A 17,072-nucleotide genomic window follows, 5' to 3' on the forward strand; every position below is an offset into this window, starting at 1 on the left:
TATTTTGTGTAGTAGCCTTTGATAGGATAGATAGAGAGATACCTTTTCCACTGGTGGAGGAGTCTAGATCAAGTGGATAGAACCTTAATAAGAGCCAGACCATTCAGGGAAGAAGTTAGGAAATAATTCTTCACACAAAAGGGTCAACATTCTCCCACAAAAAGTCGTTGCTACCTCAATAAATAATTTAAAATCAGAGATCGATAGATTTTTGCTAGCCAAGGATATTAAGGGACTTGTAGCCAGGATACAGATCAGCCATGAGCCTATTCAATGGCACAGCAGGCTCGTGGAGCAGATGGGAATTTTCATGGATCCTCCTTCTTCAATGTCCACCACGAAGTCCCATCCTCATACTTAGGAAATCTTCCATTATGTCATGTAGCAGTTCCACAGTGCTAAGTGGAATAGATTAAGAACAGATCTAGCAGCTCAAAACTGGCCATTCATGAAGTGCTGTGAGCTTTCAAAATTGTATGCCACCACAATCTATATCCTCATGGCTTGGCATATCCCTCACTCTTCCATCACCATCAAGCTAGATGACCAAACCTGGTTCAATAAAGAACGTAGAAGGACATGTCGGCGGCAGCACCACGTATTCCTGAAAATGAGTTGCGAACCTGACAAAAATGACAAAGCTAAGTAATCCCACAACCAACAGACCACATCAAAGCTATGCAACCCTGCCACATTCAGTTGTAAATGGTGATGAACAATTAAACTCCATGAACATCCACATCCTCAATGATGGCAGAGTCCAGCACATGAGTGCAAAAGACAAGGCTGAAGCGTTCTCAACCATCTTCAGCCAGAAGTGACGAGTGAATGATCCTTCTCAGCCTTCTCCAGAGGTCCCAACCACCACAGTCTTCAGAAAATTTGATTAATACCATTTGACATCAAGAAACAGCGGAGTGCATGGGATACAGCAAAGGCTACACCTCCCAACACCCAGCTGTAGTGCTCAAGGCCTGTGCTCCAAAACTAGCCGAATCCCTAGTTAGGCTGTCCCAATACAGCTACGATGTTGGCATCTATCAGACAATGAGGAAAATTGTTCAGGTAAGTCCTGCCCACAAAAAGCTTGACAAATCCAACCTGACCACTACCGCTCTTTTCAGCCTACTTCCATTCATCAGCAAAGAGATGGAAGGAGTCATCAACAATGCTCTTCAGTGGCACTTATTCACCAATACTCTGCTCAATTTGGATTCCACCGTGACCACTTGGCTCTAACCTTCATTACAGTCTTGGTTCAAATATGGACACAAGAACTAAAATCCAAGACCCTGATTTTAAAGGGGGTGTGGGTATGGTGCGCACGAGCCCCGAAGAAGAAGACGAATCTGGGGACGTGGAAGCCTGGCCAATCTTAATGGCTGGGCTTCATTGCTATAAATTTTCTTGCTGACCTGCCCGAACTCAGCCAGGTCCATTACTGGAGCTGGAATTCAGCAGCACTCCTGCTCCTCTTGGCCCCCAAGGAAAACTAAAATTAAATTTAATTGCTTACCTGCCTGGGCCACTTCTGGCCCACAATTCAACTTCTGGCAGGTCTGGCCTGACTAGGAAACCATCACTGCTTCCCCACTCAGGCCTTCCGATTAATATTGCAGTCATTGGAATCCAACCTGCATATATAAAGGATCCCACTTCCTTCCTGCCGGTGTCCCGCTCACCAGCTTAAAAGCGGTTAATATCGGGACACGGCAGGAAGGCAGCAAGATCAGAGCGGGTAAGTGACTGTCCTCATTTTAACTGCACCCCCTCCCCCCACCCAACCTGGTTTCTGCCAGATGTGGAGGGTTAAAATCAGAGCACAAGGGTGAGGTGGGGGTAGGTCAAGGCAGCATTCCTGAGTGTGGCATCAAGAGGCCTTAGTAAAATTGATGAATGGGAAAAACTCTCCAATGGATGGAGTCATATCTGGCACAAAGGAAGATGGTTGCAGTTGTTGGAGGCCAATCATCTCAGCCCCAGGACATCACTGCAAGAGTTCCCCAGGGCAGCGTCTTCAACTGCTTCATCAGCGATCTGCCATCCATCATGAAGTCAGAAATGGGGCTGTTCACTGATGATTGCATTGTTCAACTCCATTCACAATTCCTCAGATACTGAAGCAGTCAATGCTTACGTGCGGCAAGAACGGGCCAACATCCAGGCATGGGCTGCTAAATGGCAACCAATATTCACGTCACACATGTGCCAGGTAATGACCATCACCAACAAGAGAAAGCCTAACCACATCCCCTTAACATTCAACAGCAATACCATCAACAAGTTCCCCATCATCAAAATCCTGGGATTCACCAGTCACCAGAAAATGCTGTGGCTACTAGAGCAGGTGAGAGGCTGGGTATTCTGTAACAAGTGCCTCATCTCCTGACTCCCCAAAGCCTTCCACCACCGACAAGACACAAGTCAGGAATATGATGGAGTACAAAGCAGTCCACTTGAATGGGACGTCACCTGCTAACCTAAATATCCACCCCCTCCACCACAGGTGTACAGTAGCTGGTGTGTGACGATCTACAGGATGCACTGCAGCTGCCAAAGACTTGGTGAGTTGCACATCCCAAACCCATAACCTCCACCACCCAGGACAAGGGCAGCATGTGCATTTGAGCAACATCACCTCCAAGTTCCCCTCCAAGTCACACACCATCCCAACTTGGATATGTATTGCCATTGCTTCATCGTCACTGGGTCAACATTATAGAACTTCCGACCTAACAGCATTGTGGGAGTACCTTCACTACACTGACTGCAGCGTTTCAAGACGACCCACCACCAAATTCTCAAGGGCAACTAGGGAGGGGGAATAAATGCCAGTCTTGAAAAAAATTAATTCTCGACTGGATGTAGTGAGGTACAGAGCTTTGCTTTGATCAGTTGGCCAGGGACTGCTTTGCGGTCTACAGCTTAGCTGTTTTTGTTCATGATGCAGGTAGCCCTAAACAGTAGCTTCATTAGGTTTGTGCTCTTTTTTATGGTATGCCTGGTGCTGCTGTTGGTGATGGAGAAGTGAAGGACACGTCAGGCCATGGGATTATAGATTGTTGTAGTATACAATTCCACTGTTGCTAATGGCCCAGTGCCTCATGAACACCCAGTTTGGGGTTCTTAGATGTATTCTTATCTGTCGTATATTAGTGAGAACACTCTCCACTGAAGATGAGACTTTATCTTTACAAGGACTGTGCCGTTTGTTACTCCTACAAATGCTATAGGATCATGGAATGGTTACAGCACAGGAGGCGGCCATTCGGCCCAACGAGCCTGTGCCAGCTCTTTGTAAGAGCAATCCAGTTAGTCCCATTCCTCTGCTCTTTCCCCGTAGCCCTGCAAATTTTTTTCCCTTCAAGTATTTACCCAATTCCTTTGAAAGCCACGATTGAATCTGCTTCCACCACCCTTTCAGGCAGCACGTTCCAGATCACAACTACTCGCTGCGGAAAAGCTTTTCCTCATGCTGCCTTTGGTTCTTTTGCCAATCACCTTAAATCTGTGTCCTCCAGTTCTCGACCCTTCCACCAATGGGAACAGTTTCTATTTTTAAAAAAATTATCTAAATCCTTCATGATTTTGAACACTTCTATCAAATCTCTTCTCAACCATCTCTGCTCTAAGGAGAACAACTCCAGCTTCTCAAGTCCCTCATCCCTGGAACCATTCTAGTAAATCTTTTCTGCACCCTCCCTAAGGCCTTCACATCCTTCCTAAAGTACGGTGCCCAGAATTGGACTCAATACTCCAGTTGTGGCCGAACCAGTGCTTTATAAAGGTTCAACATAACTTCCTTGCATTTGTACTCTTTGCCTGTTTATAAAGCCTCGGTTCCTGTATGTTTTTTTTTAAATCGCTTTCTCAATCTGTAATGCAACCTTCAAAGATCTGTGCACATATATTACCAGATGTCTCTTTTCCTGCACCCCCTTTAGAATTGTACCATTTAGTTTATATTGCCTCTCATTCTTCCTGCCAAAATGTACCACTTCGCACTTCTCGGTATTAAATTTCATCTGCCACGTGGCCATTCCAGCAGCCTGTCTATGTCCTCTTGAAGTCGATTACTATCCTCCTCACTGTTTACTACACTTCCAAGTTTTGTGTCATCTGCAAATTTTGAAATTGTGCCCTGTTCACCCAAGTCCAAGTCATTAAAATATATCAAAACAGCAGTCCTCATAGTACCGACCCCTGGGGAACACCACTGTATACCTTCTTCCAGTCCGAAAAACAACCGTTCACTACTACTCTCTGCTTTCCAGTCACTTAGCCAATTTCATATCCACATTGCCACTGCCCCTTTTATTTCATGGGCGTCAATTTTGCTGACAAATCTATTATGTGGCATCTTATCACACGCCTTTCAAAAGTTCATATACACATCAACCACATTGCCCTCATCAACCCTCTGTTACCTCACCAAAACTCAAGTTAAACACAATTTGCCTTTAACAAATCCATGCTGGCTTCCCATTATTAATCCACACTTGTCCAAGTGACTATTAATTTTGTCCCGGATTATCGTTTCTAAAAGCTTCCCCACCACCGAGGTTAAACTGACTGACCTGTAGTTGCCGGGTTTATCCTTACACGCTTTTTTGAACAAGGGTGTAACATTTGCAATTCTCCAGTCCTCTGCCATCACCCCCATATCTAAAGATGTTTGGAAGATTATGGCCAGCACCTCTGCAATTTCCACCCTAACTTCCCTCAGCAACCAAGGTTACAGGGCATTGCTGCAGGAGTTCCTCAGGGCAGTGTCCTGTCCACAAAAAGCAGGACAAATCCAATCCGGCCAATTACCGCCCCATCAGTCTACTCTCAATCATCAGCAAAGTGATGGAAGGTGTCGTCGACAGTGCTATCAAGCGGCACTTACTCACCAATAACCTGCTCACCGATGCTCAGTTTGGGTTCCGCCAGGACCACTCGGCTCCAGACCTCATTACAGCCTTGGTCCAAACATGGACAAAAGAGCTGAATTCCAGTGAGGTGAGAGTGACTGCCCTTGACATCAAGGCAGCATTTGACCGAGTGTGGCACCAAGGAGCCCTAGTAAAATTGAAGTCAATGGGAATCAGGGGGAAAACTCTCCAGTGGCTGGAGTCATACCTAGCACAAAGGAAGATGGTAGTGGTTGTTGGAGGCCAAGCATCTCAGCCCCAGGGCATTGCTGCAGGAGTTCCTCAGGGCAGTGTCCTAGGCCCAACCATCTTCAGCTGCTTCATCAATGACCTTCCCTCCATCATAAGGTCAGAAATGGGGATGTTCGCTGATGACTGCAGTGTTCAGTTCCATTCGCAACCCCTCAGATAATGAAGCAGTCCGAGCCCGCATGCAGCAAGACCTGGACAACATCCAGGCTTGGGCTGATAAGTGGCAAGTAACATTCGCGCCAGATAAGTGCCAGGCAATGACCATCTCCAACAAGAGAGAGTCCAACCACCTCCCCTTAACATTCAACGGCATTACCATCGCCGAATCCCCCACCATCAACATCCTGGGGGTCACCATTGACCAGAAACTTAACTGGACCAGCCATATAAATACTGTGGCTACGAGAGCAGGTCAGAGGCTGGGTATTCTGCGGCGAGTGACTCACCTCCTGACTCCCCAAAGCCTTTCCACCATCTACAAGGCACAAGTCAGGAGTGTGATGGAATACTCTCCACTTGCCTGGATGAGTGCAGCTCCAACAACACTCAAGAAGCTCGACACCATCCAAGATAAAGCAGCCCGCTTGATTGGCACCCCATCCACCACCCTAAACATTCACTCCCTTCACCACCGGCGCACTGTGGCTGCAGTGTGCACCATCCACAGGATGCACTGCAGCAACTCGCCAAGGCTTCTTCGACAGCACCTCCCAAACCCGCGACCTCTACCACCTAGAAGGACAAGGGCAGCAGGCGCATGGGAACAACACCACCTGCACGTTCCCCTCCAAGTCATACACCATCCCGACTTGGAAATATATCACCGTTCCTTCATTGTCGCTGGGTCAAAATCCTGGAACTCCCTTCCTAACAGCACTGTGGGAGAACCGTCACCACACGGACTGCAGCGGTTCAAGAAGGTGGCTCACCACCACCTTCTCAAGGGCAATTAGGGATGGGCAATAAATGCCGGCCTTGCCAGCGACACCCACATCCCGTGAACGAATAAAAAAAAACATCTCATCTGGATCGGGAGACTTAACTACTTTAAGTACAGCCAGCCTTTCTAGTCCCTCCTCTATCAATTTTTAGTTTCTCAACTACCTCCTCTTTTACTGTGACTTTGGCAGCATCATCTTCCTTGATAAAGACAGATGCAAAGTACACATTTAGTACCTCAGCCATGCCCTCTGCCTCCATGTGTAGATCTCCTTTTTGGTCCCTAATCGGCCCCACCCCACCTCTCACTACCCATTTACTATTTATATGCCTATAGAAGACTTTTGGATTCCCTTTTATGTTAGCCACCAGTCTATTCTCACTCTCTCTTTGCTCCTCTTAATTTCCTTTTTCACTTCTCTGTACTTTCTATATTCAGTCTGGTTCTCACTTGTATTATCAACCTGACATCTGTCATATGCCTCTTTTTTTCTGCTTCATCTTACTCTCTATCTCTCTTGTCATCCAGAGTGCTCTAGCTTTGGTTACCCAACCTTTCCCCCTCGTGGGAATGTACCTAGACTATACCCAAACCATCTCCTCTTTAAAGGCTGCCCATTTTCAATAACAGTTTTGCCTGCCGATCTTTGATTCCAATTTACCTGGGCCAGATCCATTCTCAACCCACTATTGCAGCCAGAAGAATCAGCATCAGGTAGTTTGGTGAGGACAAGATCAAGTAGGTTATTCCCTCATGTTTGTTCCCTCACCATCTGATGCAGGCCCAGTCTGGCAGCTATATCTATCAGGACTTGGCCAGGGGTGGAAATGCCAAGCCCCACTTAGTGGTGAACATTGAAGTCTCCCATCTAGAGTAAATTCTGTAGCCTTGCTTCCTTAAGTGCTTCCTCTAAGTGGTGTTCAATATGAAGTACCACCAATTTTTCAGTTGAGAGGGATGCGGTAAATGGTAATAAGCAGGTTGCCCTGGCCTTGTTTTACCTGAAGCTATGAGACTTGAGTCAGTGTTGAGAACCACCAGAGCCATGTCTACCTGCCTGAATACCCATATACCGCCACCTCTGGTTAGTCTATCCAACTGATGAGCGCGGACATACCCAGGGATGGTGATGGAGAAGTCTGGAATCTTGGCTGATAGCACAGCTATCAAACTAGCCCCTTTTCAGATCTGTATGACTCAACTACATACCAGAGAATACACTCACCACGTCTTTGCGGAAGAAGTTCACTGAACCATAGGGACCTTAAGGCAGTTGATATTGAAACTAGGTACCAAAAATTAAAAGCACTCTATTTCCTTGAACTAACATTCCTTACCTTGATGAAAGCAAACTTCATAAAGATCTTTTGGAAAATGTTCATGCCATCTGGTGAGAAGAATGAACTCAACTGTGATGCCCCCAAGGTAGAACAGCCATCCAATAGTTGCAGTCTTATCTTAAATACGAAGTATGGCCTCTTAAGCGGGGTACCCGAGTGCTACCAGCCACTGTGGAATGATTCTTCAGCATGAATCATCACCTTCATGAGAAGGGACATTTGGAAAAAGTATGCAATTCAGCACCTTTAGCTAAAGTTGAAATGTTCTACTTCTAAGAGGCCAAGTCCCTCAAATAGGCCCGAGTCTTAATTTCCAAGTAAAGATATAGGGCTTTGTTACTGCTCAATTAAGTTTTGTTTAGAGTGCTTCCTGGTTTTCATTACTACTCACTATATCATTTGCAAAAAATCCAGCAATAGCAAAGAAATCTCTGCTGCCAGTGACACACTAAAGGAGGTGACTGATGTCATGCTACCACATATTAAGAACTTCTCATTGGGGATATCTCCGATTGAGTTTCAACATGCAACTGTCAGCCAAACAGAATGTTGTACTTTCAAGTACTGCAATTAACTATCAAACTGAGTATGCACATTAATTATGGGATTTTTTTTATATAAAAACATCAAAGGCTTGAGTAAGGGAGGCTGGAGTAAAGAAAAAACAAAAAGTAATTTTTAGGAAAAGTAGTCAGATTGCAAATTAGACAAAGTTTAAAAAGAAAACTATTTGAAAAGATAGGCTTGGAAAGAATGGAAAAATTGAACAGATAGACCCCTTACGGATTAGAGCTGTGAGACGGTAAAGGAAGTCTTGTAGTGGTCTTCATTAGAGAAAGGTTAGTAGCACCATTTGATGTGATATAGTATGTGACCTTGCTGCAGTCAGGAGGGTGATAGCTTACCATTTTGCTGGTATCTGCTGACAGCCTAGCAAGGGCTCAAAATCACTTTCCCCAGTTGTCTTATGATCAACTATGGATCATCATCTTTATAGAATCATAGAAGATTACAACATGGAAACAGGCCCTTCGGCCCAACATGTCCATGTCGCCCAGTTTATACCACTGATTGTAATAAGAAGGGCTTCTTTGGGGTAGAGTTAGCTCCATGATGGAAGTTAGCTTGGCAATGGAACATTGGAACAGTCAATCCTATATGGCAGACTGAGTGATCAGATACTCAAGATGGACAGGTTCACAGTACTCCAAGGACATTGTTGATAATTGACTGCCTGATTAGACTGCTCCCATTCGGTTCTTGATAGCCCTGCAAGTTTGTAGGATGGTCCTAGCTGGACAAGCAGCAGGAACCTTACCAGTGTTATGCACCAACCTCTGTTTAAACTCATTGGAGTAATTGAGACATACCCCCAAGGGAGATTGCCTGTGTGCAATTTTAGAAACTTAGTTTACTGACTCTTAAATTAGACAAAGTTTAAAAAGAAAACTATTTGAAAAAATAGGCTTGGAAAGAATGGAAAAATTGAACAGATAGACCCCTTACGGATTAGAGCTGTGAGACAGTAAAGGAAGTCTTGTAGTGGTCATGATAATGAGTTTCTGCACCTCAACACACCTAACTGGCCAATAAAAAATTTCTCTTAGGTAAAGGAGGTGATGGGAATGTATCTGGGTTTATGAAGCGAACAGAAGTCAGCTTTGAATAGTCATTAATAAACTGCAGTAAATGAAGGTTCATCCAGGTCTATAAATAATCCAAGAGTACTAAAATGAATAAGGGCAGAAGTACAGGATGCAGTGCAAGAAATGTTACTAATCATTGAATACAGAGAGGACACTGTAGAACCTGAAATAGGAAATATGATTTCAATATTAACAGTTAGAATCACAATCTTGGGAACAACAGGACTGTTAGCTTAGCATGCTATGGTAGAAAAGGTGGAATTTACTGTAAAGGAAGCAATTCAAATACATCTAGCAAGAGTAAAAAAGGTTTTTAAAATTACGAAAGGTTTTGATATTGCAACTAGGGTAAAGGATCATCAATATAAAATTGTCATTAAGAGAGTAAGAAGGGGATTAGGAGGAATTTCTTGATGTATAAAGTGGCTAGTGCATGGAGTTCTTTGTCACAGGGAGTAGTTGGGAGGGCAGAGGATAGAGTCGGTAAACATTTGAAGCAGAGGCTATGAAAGACAGCAGAATTGCAGTGTTAGTTTTCAATTGCTTTAGCAAAGAGCCAGCATAGCTATGATGGGCTGAATGGCCTACTTCTGTGTGGTAATCCATACATTTCTGAAAGGCAGGTTGCTCATGAACATACAATATCTAGAGTTCAGAAAACATTTTTATGCAGTCCCTCAAGACTTTTAGATAAAATTAAAGCACCTGCAACTCAAGACAAAGTTGTGGGTTAGATCTGATAGTTCATGGGAAAACAAAAAAGGTATCCATCAATGTTAGTAATTCTAATTGAGCAAACTGCAACACAATATCTAAGATCCATTATATTCCTTACTGACCTTGAAAGTGGTATTGCAAGTATAATGTCTCAATTAGCAAACAGCAGTTATGTGATAAAGTAGCGTCTGAGAAGTACTGTTCAAGGAGATCTACTTACCAATGAGCCATTTGAGCATCAAATGGTGTTTTATACAAGAATTTAATGATCGTATAAGTGAATGTCTCCAATGCCCTCCTCAATGTCATCCCTGAACCCTAAATAAACTAATTCAAAACTCAATTTCCCACATCCTGTCCTACACCAGTTCTGCATCACTTATTCTCTGAAATGTACATTAGCTCCATTCCCCAACACTTGAAATTCAAAATTCTCATCTGCATTTACAATTCCCGCATGGATTCACCTTACCTTGTATCTGCTTTCTCCAGCCTTTCATTCCAGCTTGTGCCTTTCGTTCCACCAATTCTGGCCTCTGCATCTCCCCCTTCCTCCACTCCTTCATTGATGGCACAGCCTTCAGTCAGCTTGGCCATAATCTCTTAAAACCCTCCTTTTAAAAGCCTCCGCTTTGCTGCTACGTTCAACTTCTTTCAAAACATTTTTTTGACAATGCTTGTGGTCTTAACTCTTCTACTACTACTCACTGTCTGTCTGTCTCTCTTCTGCAAAGTGCCATGGGATGTTTTCTATATTAAAAGGCACTAATAAATACAAATTGTGATCAATTTCAGAAACATGGCTGACAGCAGAGTAATGCTATGATCAAACAGACCTACATAGAGAGGTGAAGGCATTGCTTTGATGATAAAGAATGATATTTTAATTCATTCTCGAGATGTGGCCGTCGCGGGCAAAGCCGACATTTATTGCCCATCTCCAATTGTCTTGAGGTGATGGTGATGTTGGGCTTTCTTCGTGAATCGCTGCAGTCCATGTGGTGAGTGGTTTGATACAACTGCGGGGCTTGCTAAGCCACATCAGGAAGGCAGAAAAGAGTGAACTGCGTTAGTGTGCGACTGGAGGCACATATAGGCCAGACCGGGTAAGGGTAGACACACACACCACCACCACCCCCGTGGAACACCCTAATGTACGCCAATTAGAAAGCAGAAAACAGATATTACAGACACATAATGGTGCAAAACTACAGGCATGCAAGAAAATCAAGGGAAAGGCCAGTCAGCCCATCAAGCCCACATTATCTAGAATCCAAGTATAATTATTTTATCATGGACCACCCACACTTCCCCTGAAAAAAACAAATCCATGTTAAATATTCTTGTTTTCAATCCCATTCTCCACAGATATCATAATGGCGCAAAAAAAGTAACAACCAATCACATTCTACAAAACCAACTCAATTCTATAGGAAAAGAAGTTTTCAGCCATGATGACTGTCGTCACTCAAGTCTATGCCTCAGAAGTTAGATTTTTATGTCTAAATGTCATGAATTATGAGGAGTGTGGATATAGGCTCCTTAATCAAATTGTTTCCTGAGAAATACAAGCTTGAGCAAACCTGAACTCAATTTATCAGGTTACTGTAGATTACCCATCAATTTAGCAAGACCCCAATATAGACACATAACTAGGATGAGTTAGAACACAAGATTTATTTATATAATTTCCTTTGCAATTTTCTCAGTGCGATGCACTAACTCAATATGAAATATACAGAAACATATTATTGATAATATGCAAATTATTATACAATAAAGGGCTGAAGTGCAGCAGGAAAAATTCAACTGTGCTCTTCTCTTTTGTTTTTGCTGGTTTTCTTCCCTTCTTTCCTGAAGGAAGCGATTTATACAGAGATACAGTTCTGCAGGTGCCAACCATCCTCCAGTACCTCATCCAAGTGGCCATTCTTCTCACGAATCTAGACGATACCACTGTTGGCAGGATTGACTATCTCAACCAAGCGTGATCCTGTCCTCAGCAGACATTCATATATGTACACTTTCCAGCAGGGGTAACTAATTACTGGTTGTCATGCTTCCCTCCTCACTAGCTCCAGAGTGCGGAGGTCAATTGAAGCTAGCTATCTAACAAGTTAAGCTGTTTATCAGCAATTCAAGTCAAATATGTTAGGATGTCTAAGAAACTTACAAGACCAAGTAAGTTCCACTGTTAATACTTAAAAAACAGTTTACATTGTTGATCTGGAGGAAGGTTTTGGTGCTGAACTAGAAAAAAATTCAAGGCGATACCACAAAATTAAAGAAACCATGAGTTAAATAGGATAAGGAATTACGATGGTGAATTAGAGTCAACTTATGGAACTCCGTAAAGGCAGAGAATTGAAATATTCAGAACAAAAATTGATTCCTAAAACGAAGACTGATTTGAGGGATATGAAATTGCTGCAATTTATGAGGTAGATGGAAATGTTCTGAGCTCCTGTACCAGAGCAAGCTGAATTAAATTAGATACTTTTTGTTCTTTTACCTTCTATAGTTTTCCTGCACGTTAATATAATCACCTGTTATAACTTTCTGCAACAAAACCAGAGACTGGATAGTCCATGGTACCAAAACTCAAAATCTGTTTAAAATCTCAGGGGGGAAAAAAAAAGAGAAGTCTAAATACAAGAGCTGTAGGACCAGTGTGGAAAAACTAGGATCTGGGAGAGGAAACCAGTCATACAGGATTGCTCCCAGCCAGCGTATGCAAGTCATCAAGGAACTTGGCTCTATGAACTCTACACCTCAAGCATAAAGAACAATCTGTTCTCTGTTGTGATAAAATGGTCCATCTTTGGATAGTTCCATTTCTTGAGGGAGAGACCATTCACAAAGCTATTAATCGCTGTTATCCAGTACTGAGGCACCTACTACTGTGAAATAGTATTTGAAATAGGTGGTCACAATATTCCATTTCAAAATGCATTCAGAACTCCTACTTCAACTTGGTCCTATGGATAACTACACTATAAAAGTGTCCACATTTACCTGCAATACCCATTACACGTATAGGCTGCACGGTAATAGTGGTTTTCAGTGTTAAGCTTTGCTAATGTTAGTAACATCCTAATACCTTATTTCAGGAACAAACCTGGAGAAATCTTGCCAGCACATGTAGGCGTCCCGGTTTTTTAAATAAAAAAATCAGGGCCTCTTCAAAGCTGAAATATTGAACCTCTTCACTGCTTGAAAAATTAGCGTCTATTTCTTTTTAAAAGATTGGGGTCCATTAAAAAGGAATAAAATCAGGACCTGTATAGTTTCTAAAATATTAGAACCTCTTCAAAGTTACAAAAAAGCAGGGACCCCCTCATTCGGTGAAAAATTGGAGACTCTCCCACTAAAGTACAATTCCAACTGCTCCAGTTGGGGAACTTTTCCTACCCCCCTCATCGCGGAGGCAATTCATCCCACCAAGAAACTATTCATACCCCCCCACCTCCCAGTAGTTTTCCAAACCCCACAAGGTAGTTCCACCCACCAGTGAGATAGTTTTCCTCCACCCCTACCCACTCCCCTCCTCCTACTTCCTGTCCCTCCCCCACCTTGGCCCAATTATCCCCCATCCTATTACCCTGTTTGACTTGAACTAGGTCTTGACTACCTATGCACAATGCCACGAGATCGACTAGTTGCATCAAAAAAATATAGAAATGCCAAATTGTTTTTAGGCCTGTGTAACTCTTATACATTCATTAGAACCCATTTGTTCTCCATCTTGCTAAAGAGCTCATGGCAAGTCTGAAAGAACATGCTGGCTGCTATGGTCTCAATTCAAAGATTGGATCCCATCCTTCCATCACTAAAAGACTTCTACAAGTATAGTATCCATCACGCCAGTGGATAAAAACGTCTCAGACTACTATTCTGGCAACAGGTTCAGTGACAGGGATTGCAAAAATCATAGCAGCTGTAATTTGGTATTAGTCTTGATGAGATCATCCCCAGGTGCTCAAGTAGAGTTTGCAGATAATAAGGTAAACTGGTGAGGTTCTCAGTTACCACTGGGTGTTGAGTGTTCCATCAGGCAGAGGTGTTTGCTCAGGAATGGTCCAGAATCTTACTGCTGGAAAACTGGTGTTTGTAAGGAAGATTCTGTTGCAATTTTCCATGTTTTTAAGGAGATTAAACTGTCTCAAACTGAAGATGATCAGCTTGCCCAGCTTTTTCTTCAATGTGCCCTCACCAGCAATTCCTGGCCTGGCTGCAGTCCCTCATGCAGATCTGCTGTTATCATTGGCTTTACAAGGATCTTGGGAGCTGAGAACAAGCCAAAGAGGCTGCTCCCTTGTAGCACCTAGATGGCAGATATTTTCTATGACTGTTCCCGATAGCTAGTCATCCATTTGATTTATGGTCAATATGACTACATGCTGGGTTCATTATTCTGTTGCAGAGATTTTTTAAAAAAAAGTGGGATCTTCTATAGAAGACATTGTAAATTCTATAAAAACATAACTTAGTAATTCAAAAATTACTATGTTCATGTACTGGAAAATTCCTTATATTTCTTTTGGCCCATATTAATAAATGAACAGATTTTTGTATTGTGTTGTATTTTACAAGGTGCGATTTATTTTGCGCAATCACAACAGGTTCCCAACAGTCTGAAATTTATTGAATGCCATTAACTATTCTATTATTGTTTCTTGATTGGTCTTAAATATGCCTGCTTTGCATGTGAAATATTTATTAAAAATAATAAAGCAATAAAAACTGCAGGTTTCTTAAACTACAAATTCTAGTACATACTTTACGCTACTCAGATTAAACTTAAATCAACGACGTGAAATTTTTGTGGAACTATACTACAAACATTTTTCCAATAAGCGTTCAGCAAAGCGTAGTACGGCAGGAAATGCTATACTACTGCCCCTCAGACACTAACTGACAATGGTTAATTCCAACATTTTCTATTTTAATTTCTGATATCAAGCTTTTCTATTTATCAAAAATCGATTGCAATAGGATTAAGAGACTACTGCAGTCAATCTGGCCAGTTTCAAACCTCAAAAAAATACTATACCATTCTCTGTCTCACATTCTTCAATCCTTCCTCTAATTCCCTGTTGATTTTACCAGCATTATTCTTTTCCACCAATTTACCAGATAGTCTATCCACCTAATCACCACCTTTACATTCAAACTGTCTTGCTGTCCTTCCCTTGTTCATGGGCCCATCTGTCACATTTCATCCCTACATCGCCAACATGGAGGTGAACATGGTGGTGAGGGTGGCGTGGCACAGGGGGAGGTCTGGCAGGGGGAAGAGGAGGAGGAGAGGGGGGTGTACCACCAGGGAGGGGAGGGGGGGGGAAGGGGAGGGAAAGTGCCAGGGGGGGGTGGGGGGGGGGAAGGGGAGGGAAAGTGCCAGGGTGGGGGGGGAAGAGGAGGGAAAGTGCCAGGGGGGGGGGGGGTGGGGGTGGAGGTGGAGGGAAAGTGCCAAGGGGGGGGGGGGGAGGGTGGGGGTGGAGGTGGAGGGAAAGTGCCAAGGGGGGGGGGGGGAGGGGAGGAGGGAAAGTGCCGGGGGGGAGTGGGAGGAGGGAAAGTGCCGGGGGGGAGTGGGAGGAGGGAAAGTGCCGGGGGGGAGTGGGAGGAGGGAAAGTGCCGGGGGGGAGTGGGAGGAGGGAAAGTGCCGGGGGGGAGTGGGAGGAGGGAAAGTGCCGGGGGGGAGTGGGAGGAGGGAAAGTGCATGTGAAGCGGGGCGTGTCCGAGCGCACCCACGGATGTGTGGCAAGAGTGCGCGCGTGCACGAGCGAAGGAGGTGCGCGTGCGTGCGGTGATTGACACCAAATCTAGAAGCGCCGACTCACGGTTTTCCGACCCGACTCCGGTAGAGGAAAGGCGGAGGGGCGAGCTTGGGGCGACATCCCCCATATACTGGAGATACCAGAGGGGAAAGCGCCATTCGACACCCGGCGGGACTCCGAGAGAAAAATCCTACTCACCGCTCGAGGAGGAGCCCGAGTCCTGAAGTAAACTCTCTCCCTGCGGGACAGACACAAATATCAGAACTTTAAAATAAAAAATAATAAAATAACAGGGGGGGGGGGGGAGGGGGAGGGGGAGAAATTAATTTAATCACAGTGAGAACCTTTTTTCTTTTATTTAAACCTCTCACCTCCGATGTAGTTAACGGGACATTTCCGTTCATTATGTTTAATGGTCACAAAGCCGTTAATTTGATTCTAAACTGAACGCAAACTGCTACCGCGCCGCTGCTGCTCGCCCTCTCTTATAACCTGCACTAAGTGCCAAAATGGACGCACTGCGCATGTTCCCGACTTGACCTCCCCCCCCCGCACAGCACTACATAATGTTGTTTATTTTTTAAAATTAAAAATAGTTACTGTTCACTTTTTATCTTTAAAACGATTGTTTGTAAATTATACAGGATTTTTTATAACCTCATATATAACACTAAATATTTATACTGATATAGACTTGTTTTTATGTATATACAAATGTACCTTAACATACTCTTATGTCGTATTAGGCTTTATCAATTCATCTTAACTATAACGCATATACAATATAGATGAATTCTGTGTATGTTTGTATACACGAGTCCCACTCTATTTTTAACATTTTTTTCATTATAAGTAAATAACACAGAATATCATTAACAGTATCAAAGTTGAAAAATTATAATTTGCAAATAATGGTGTCTGCCAGTGTGCCTGTCTACAAATGCAAGGAGCAAGGCTGAAATATAATCAAAAGCCCTACAATTAAAGACATGCAATTCAATATCGCTGAAGTCCCAAGTTATATAATTCGATTGCGACCACTGGCCATTTAATACTGTCTACCATGATACCTATTGCTGGTTTAAAAACACACGTACATATTTCTTTTATGTCTTTCTGAAAGTAAAATAAAACTATCCAAATGGGTTCCACAAACATATGTAAACAACAGTGTTCCTTGAGATTGAGAGGAGATTGATGAACTGTTCTTAGGCAGAGTGAAGATGTCACCATTATGTTTGTGACTGACACACAAGGTCATTTACCCAACATTAATACTTCTATTTACTGCTAAGAAAGAGAAAAATCAGCCAGTGTTCCCACTGCTACTCTCCGGTTAGTGCCCACCCTGCTAGAAAATGGACATCAGGAGAGGATGCGTTCAGTTTAGGCTCTGTAAAGGAACAGCCTGACAACACTTTCTGTCTAAACTCACATGCAAAGAATGGCCATTTGGGTGAGGTACCAGAGAATTACTGGAGCCA

General features: G+C 43.4%; 1 protein-coding gene across 3 annotated transcripts in view; it reads right to left on the minus strand.

The window, feature by feature from the left end:
- The window catches only part of LOC137311581 (DNA topoisomerase 1-like), a 105,692-nt gene extending 89,617 nt beyond the window's left edge, over positions 1 to 16,075 (minus strand). For all 3 annotated transcript variants that reach the window (XM_067978705.1, XM_067978706.1, XM_067978704.1), the window contains exons 1-2: positions 15,960 to 16,075; positions 15,787 to 15,826 (exon numbers count right to left, since the gene is read on the minus strand). In XM_067978705.1, the coding sequence (XP_067834806.1) occupies positions 15,787 to 15,826; positions 15,960 to 15,992 (73 nt within the window). In that variant the 5' untranslated portion in view covers positions 15,993 to 16,075. The remainder of the gene's footprint in view (positions 1 to 15,786; positions 15,827 to 15,959) is intronic.
- Between the last annotated feature and the right edge of the window lie 997 nt (positions 16,076 to 17,072).

This window comes from Heptranchias perlo, chromosome 3 (assembly GCF_035084215.1).
Source record: "Heptranchias perlo isolate sHepPer1 chromosome 3, sHepPer1.hap1, whole genome shotgun sequence".
In the NCBI taxonomy this organism is placed as follows: Eukaryota; Metazoa; Chordata; class Chondrichthyes; order Hexanchiformes; family Hexanchidae; genus Heptranchias; species Heptranchias perlo.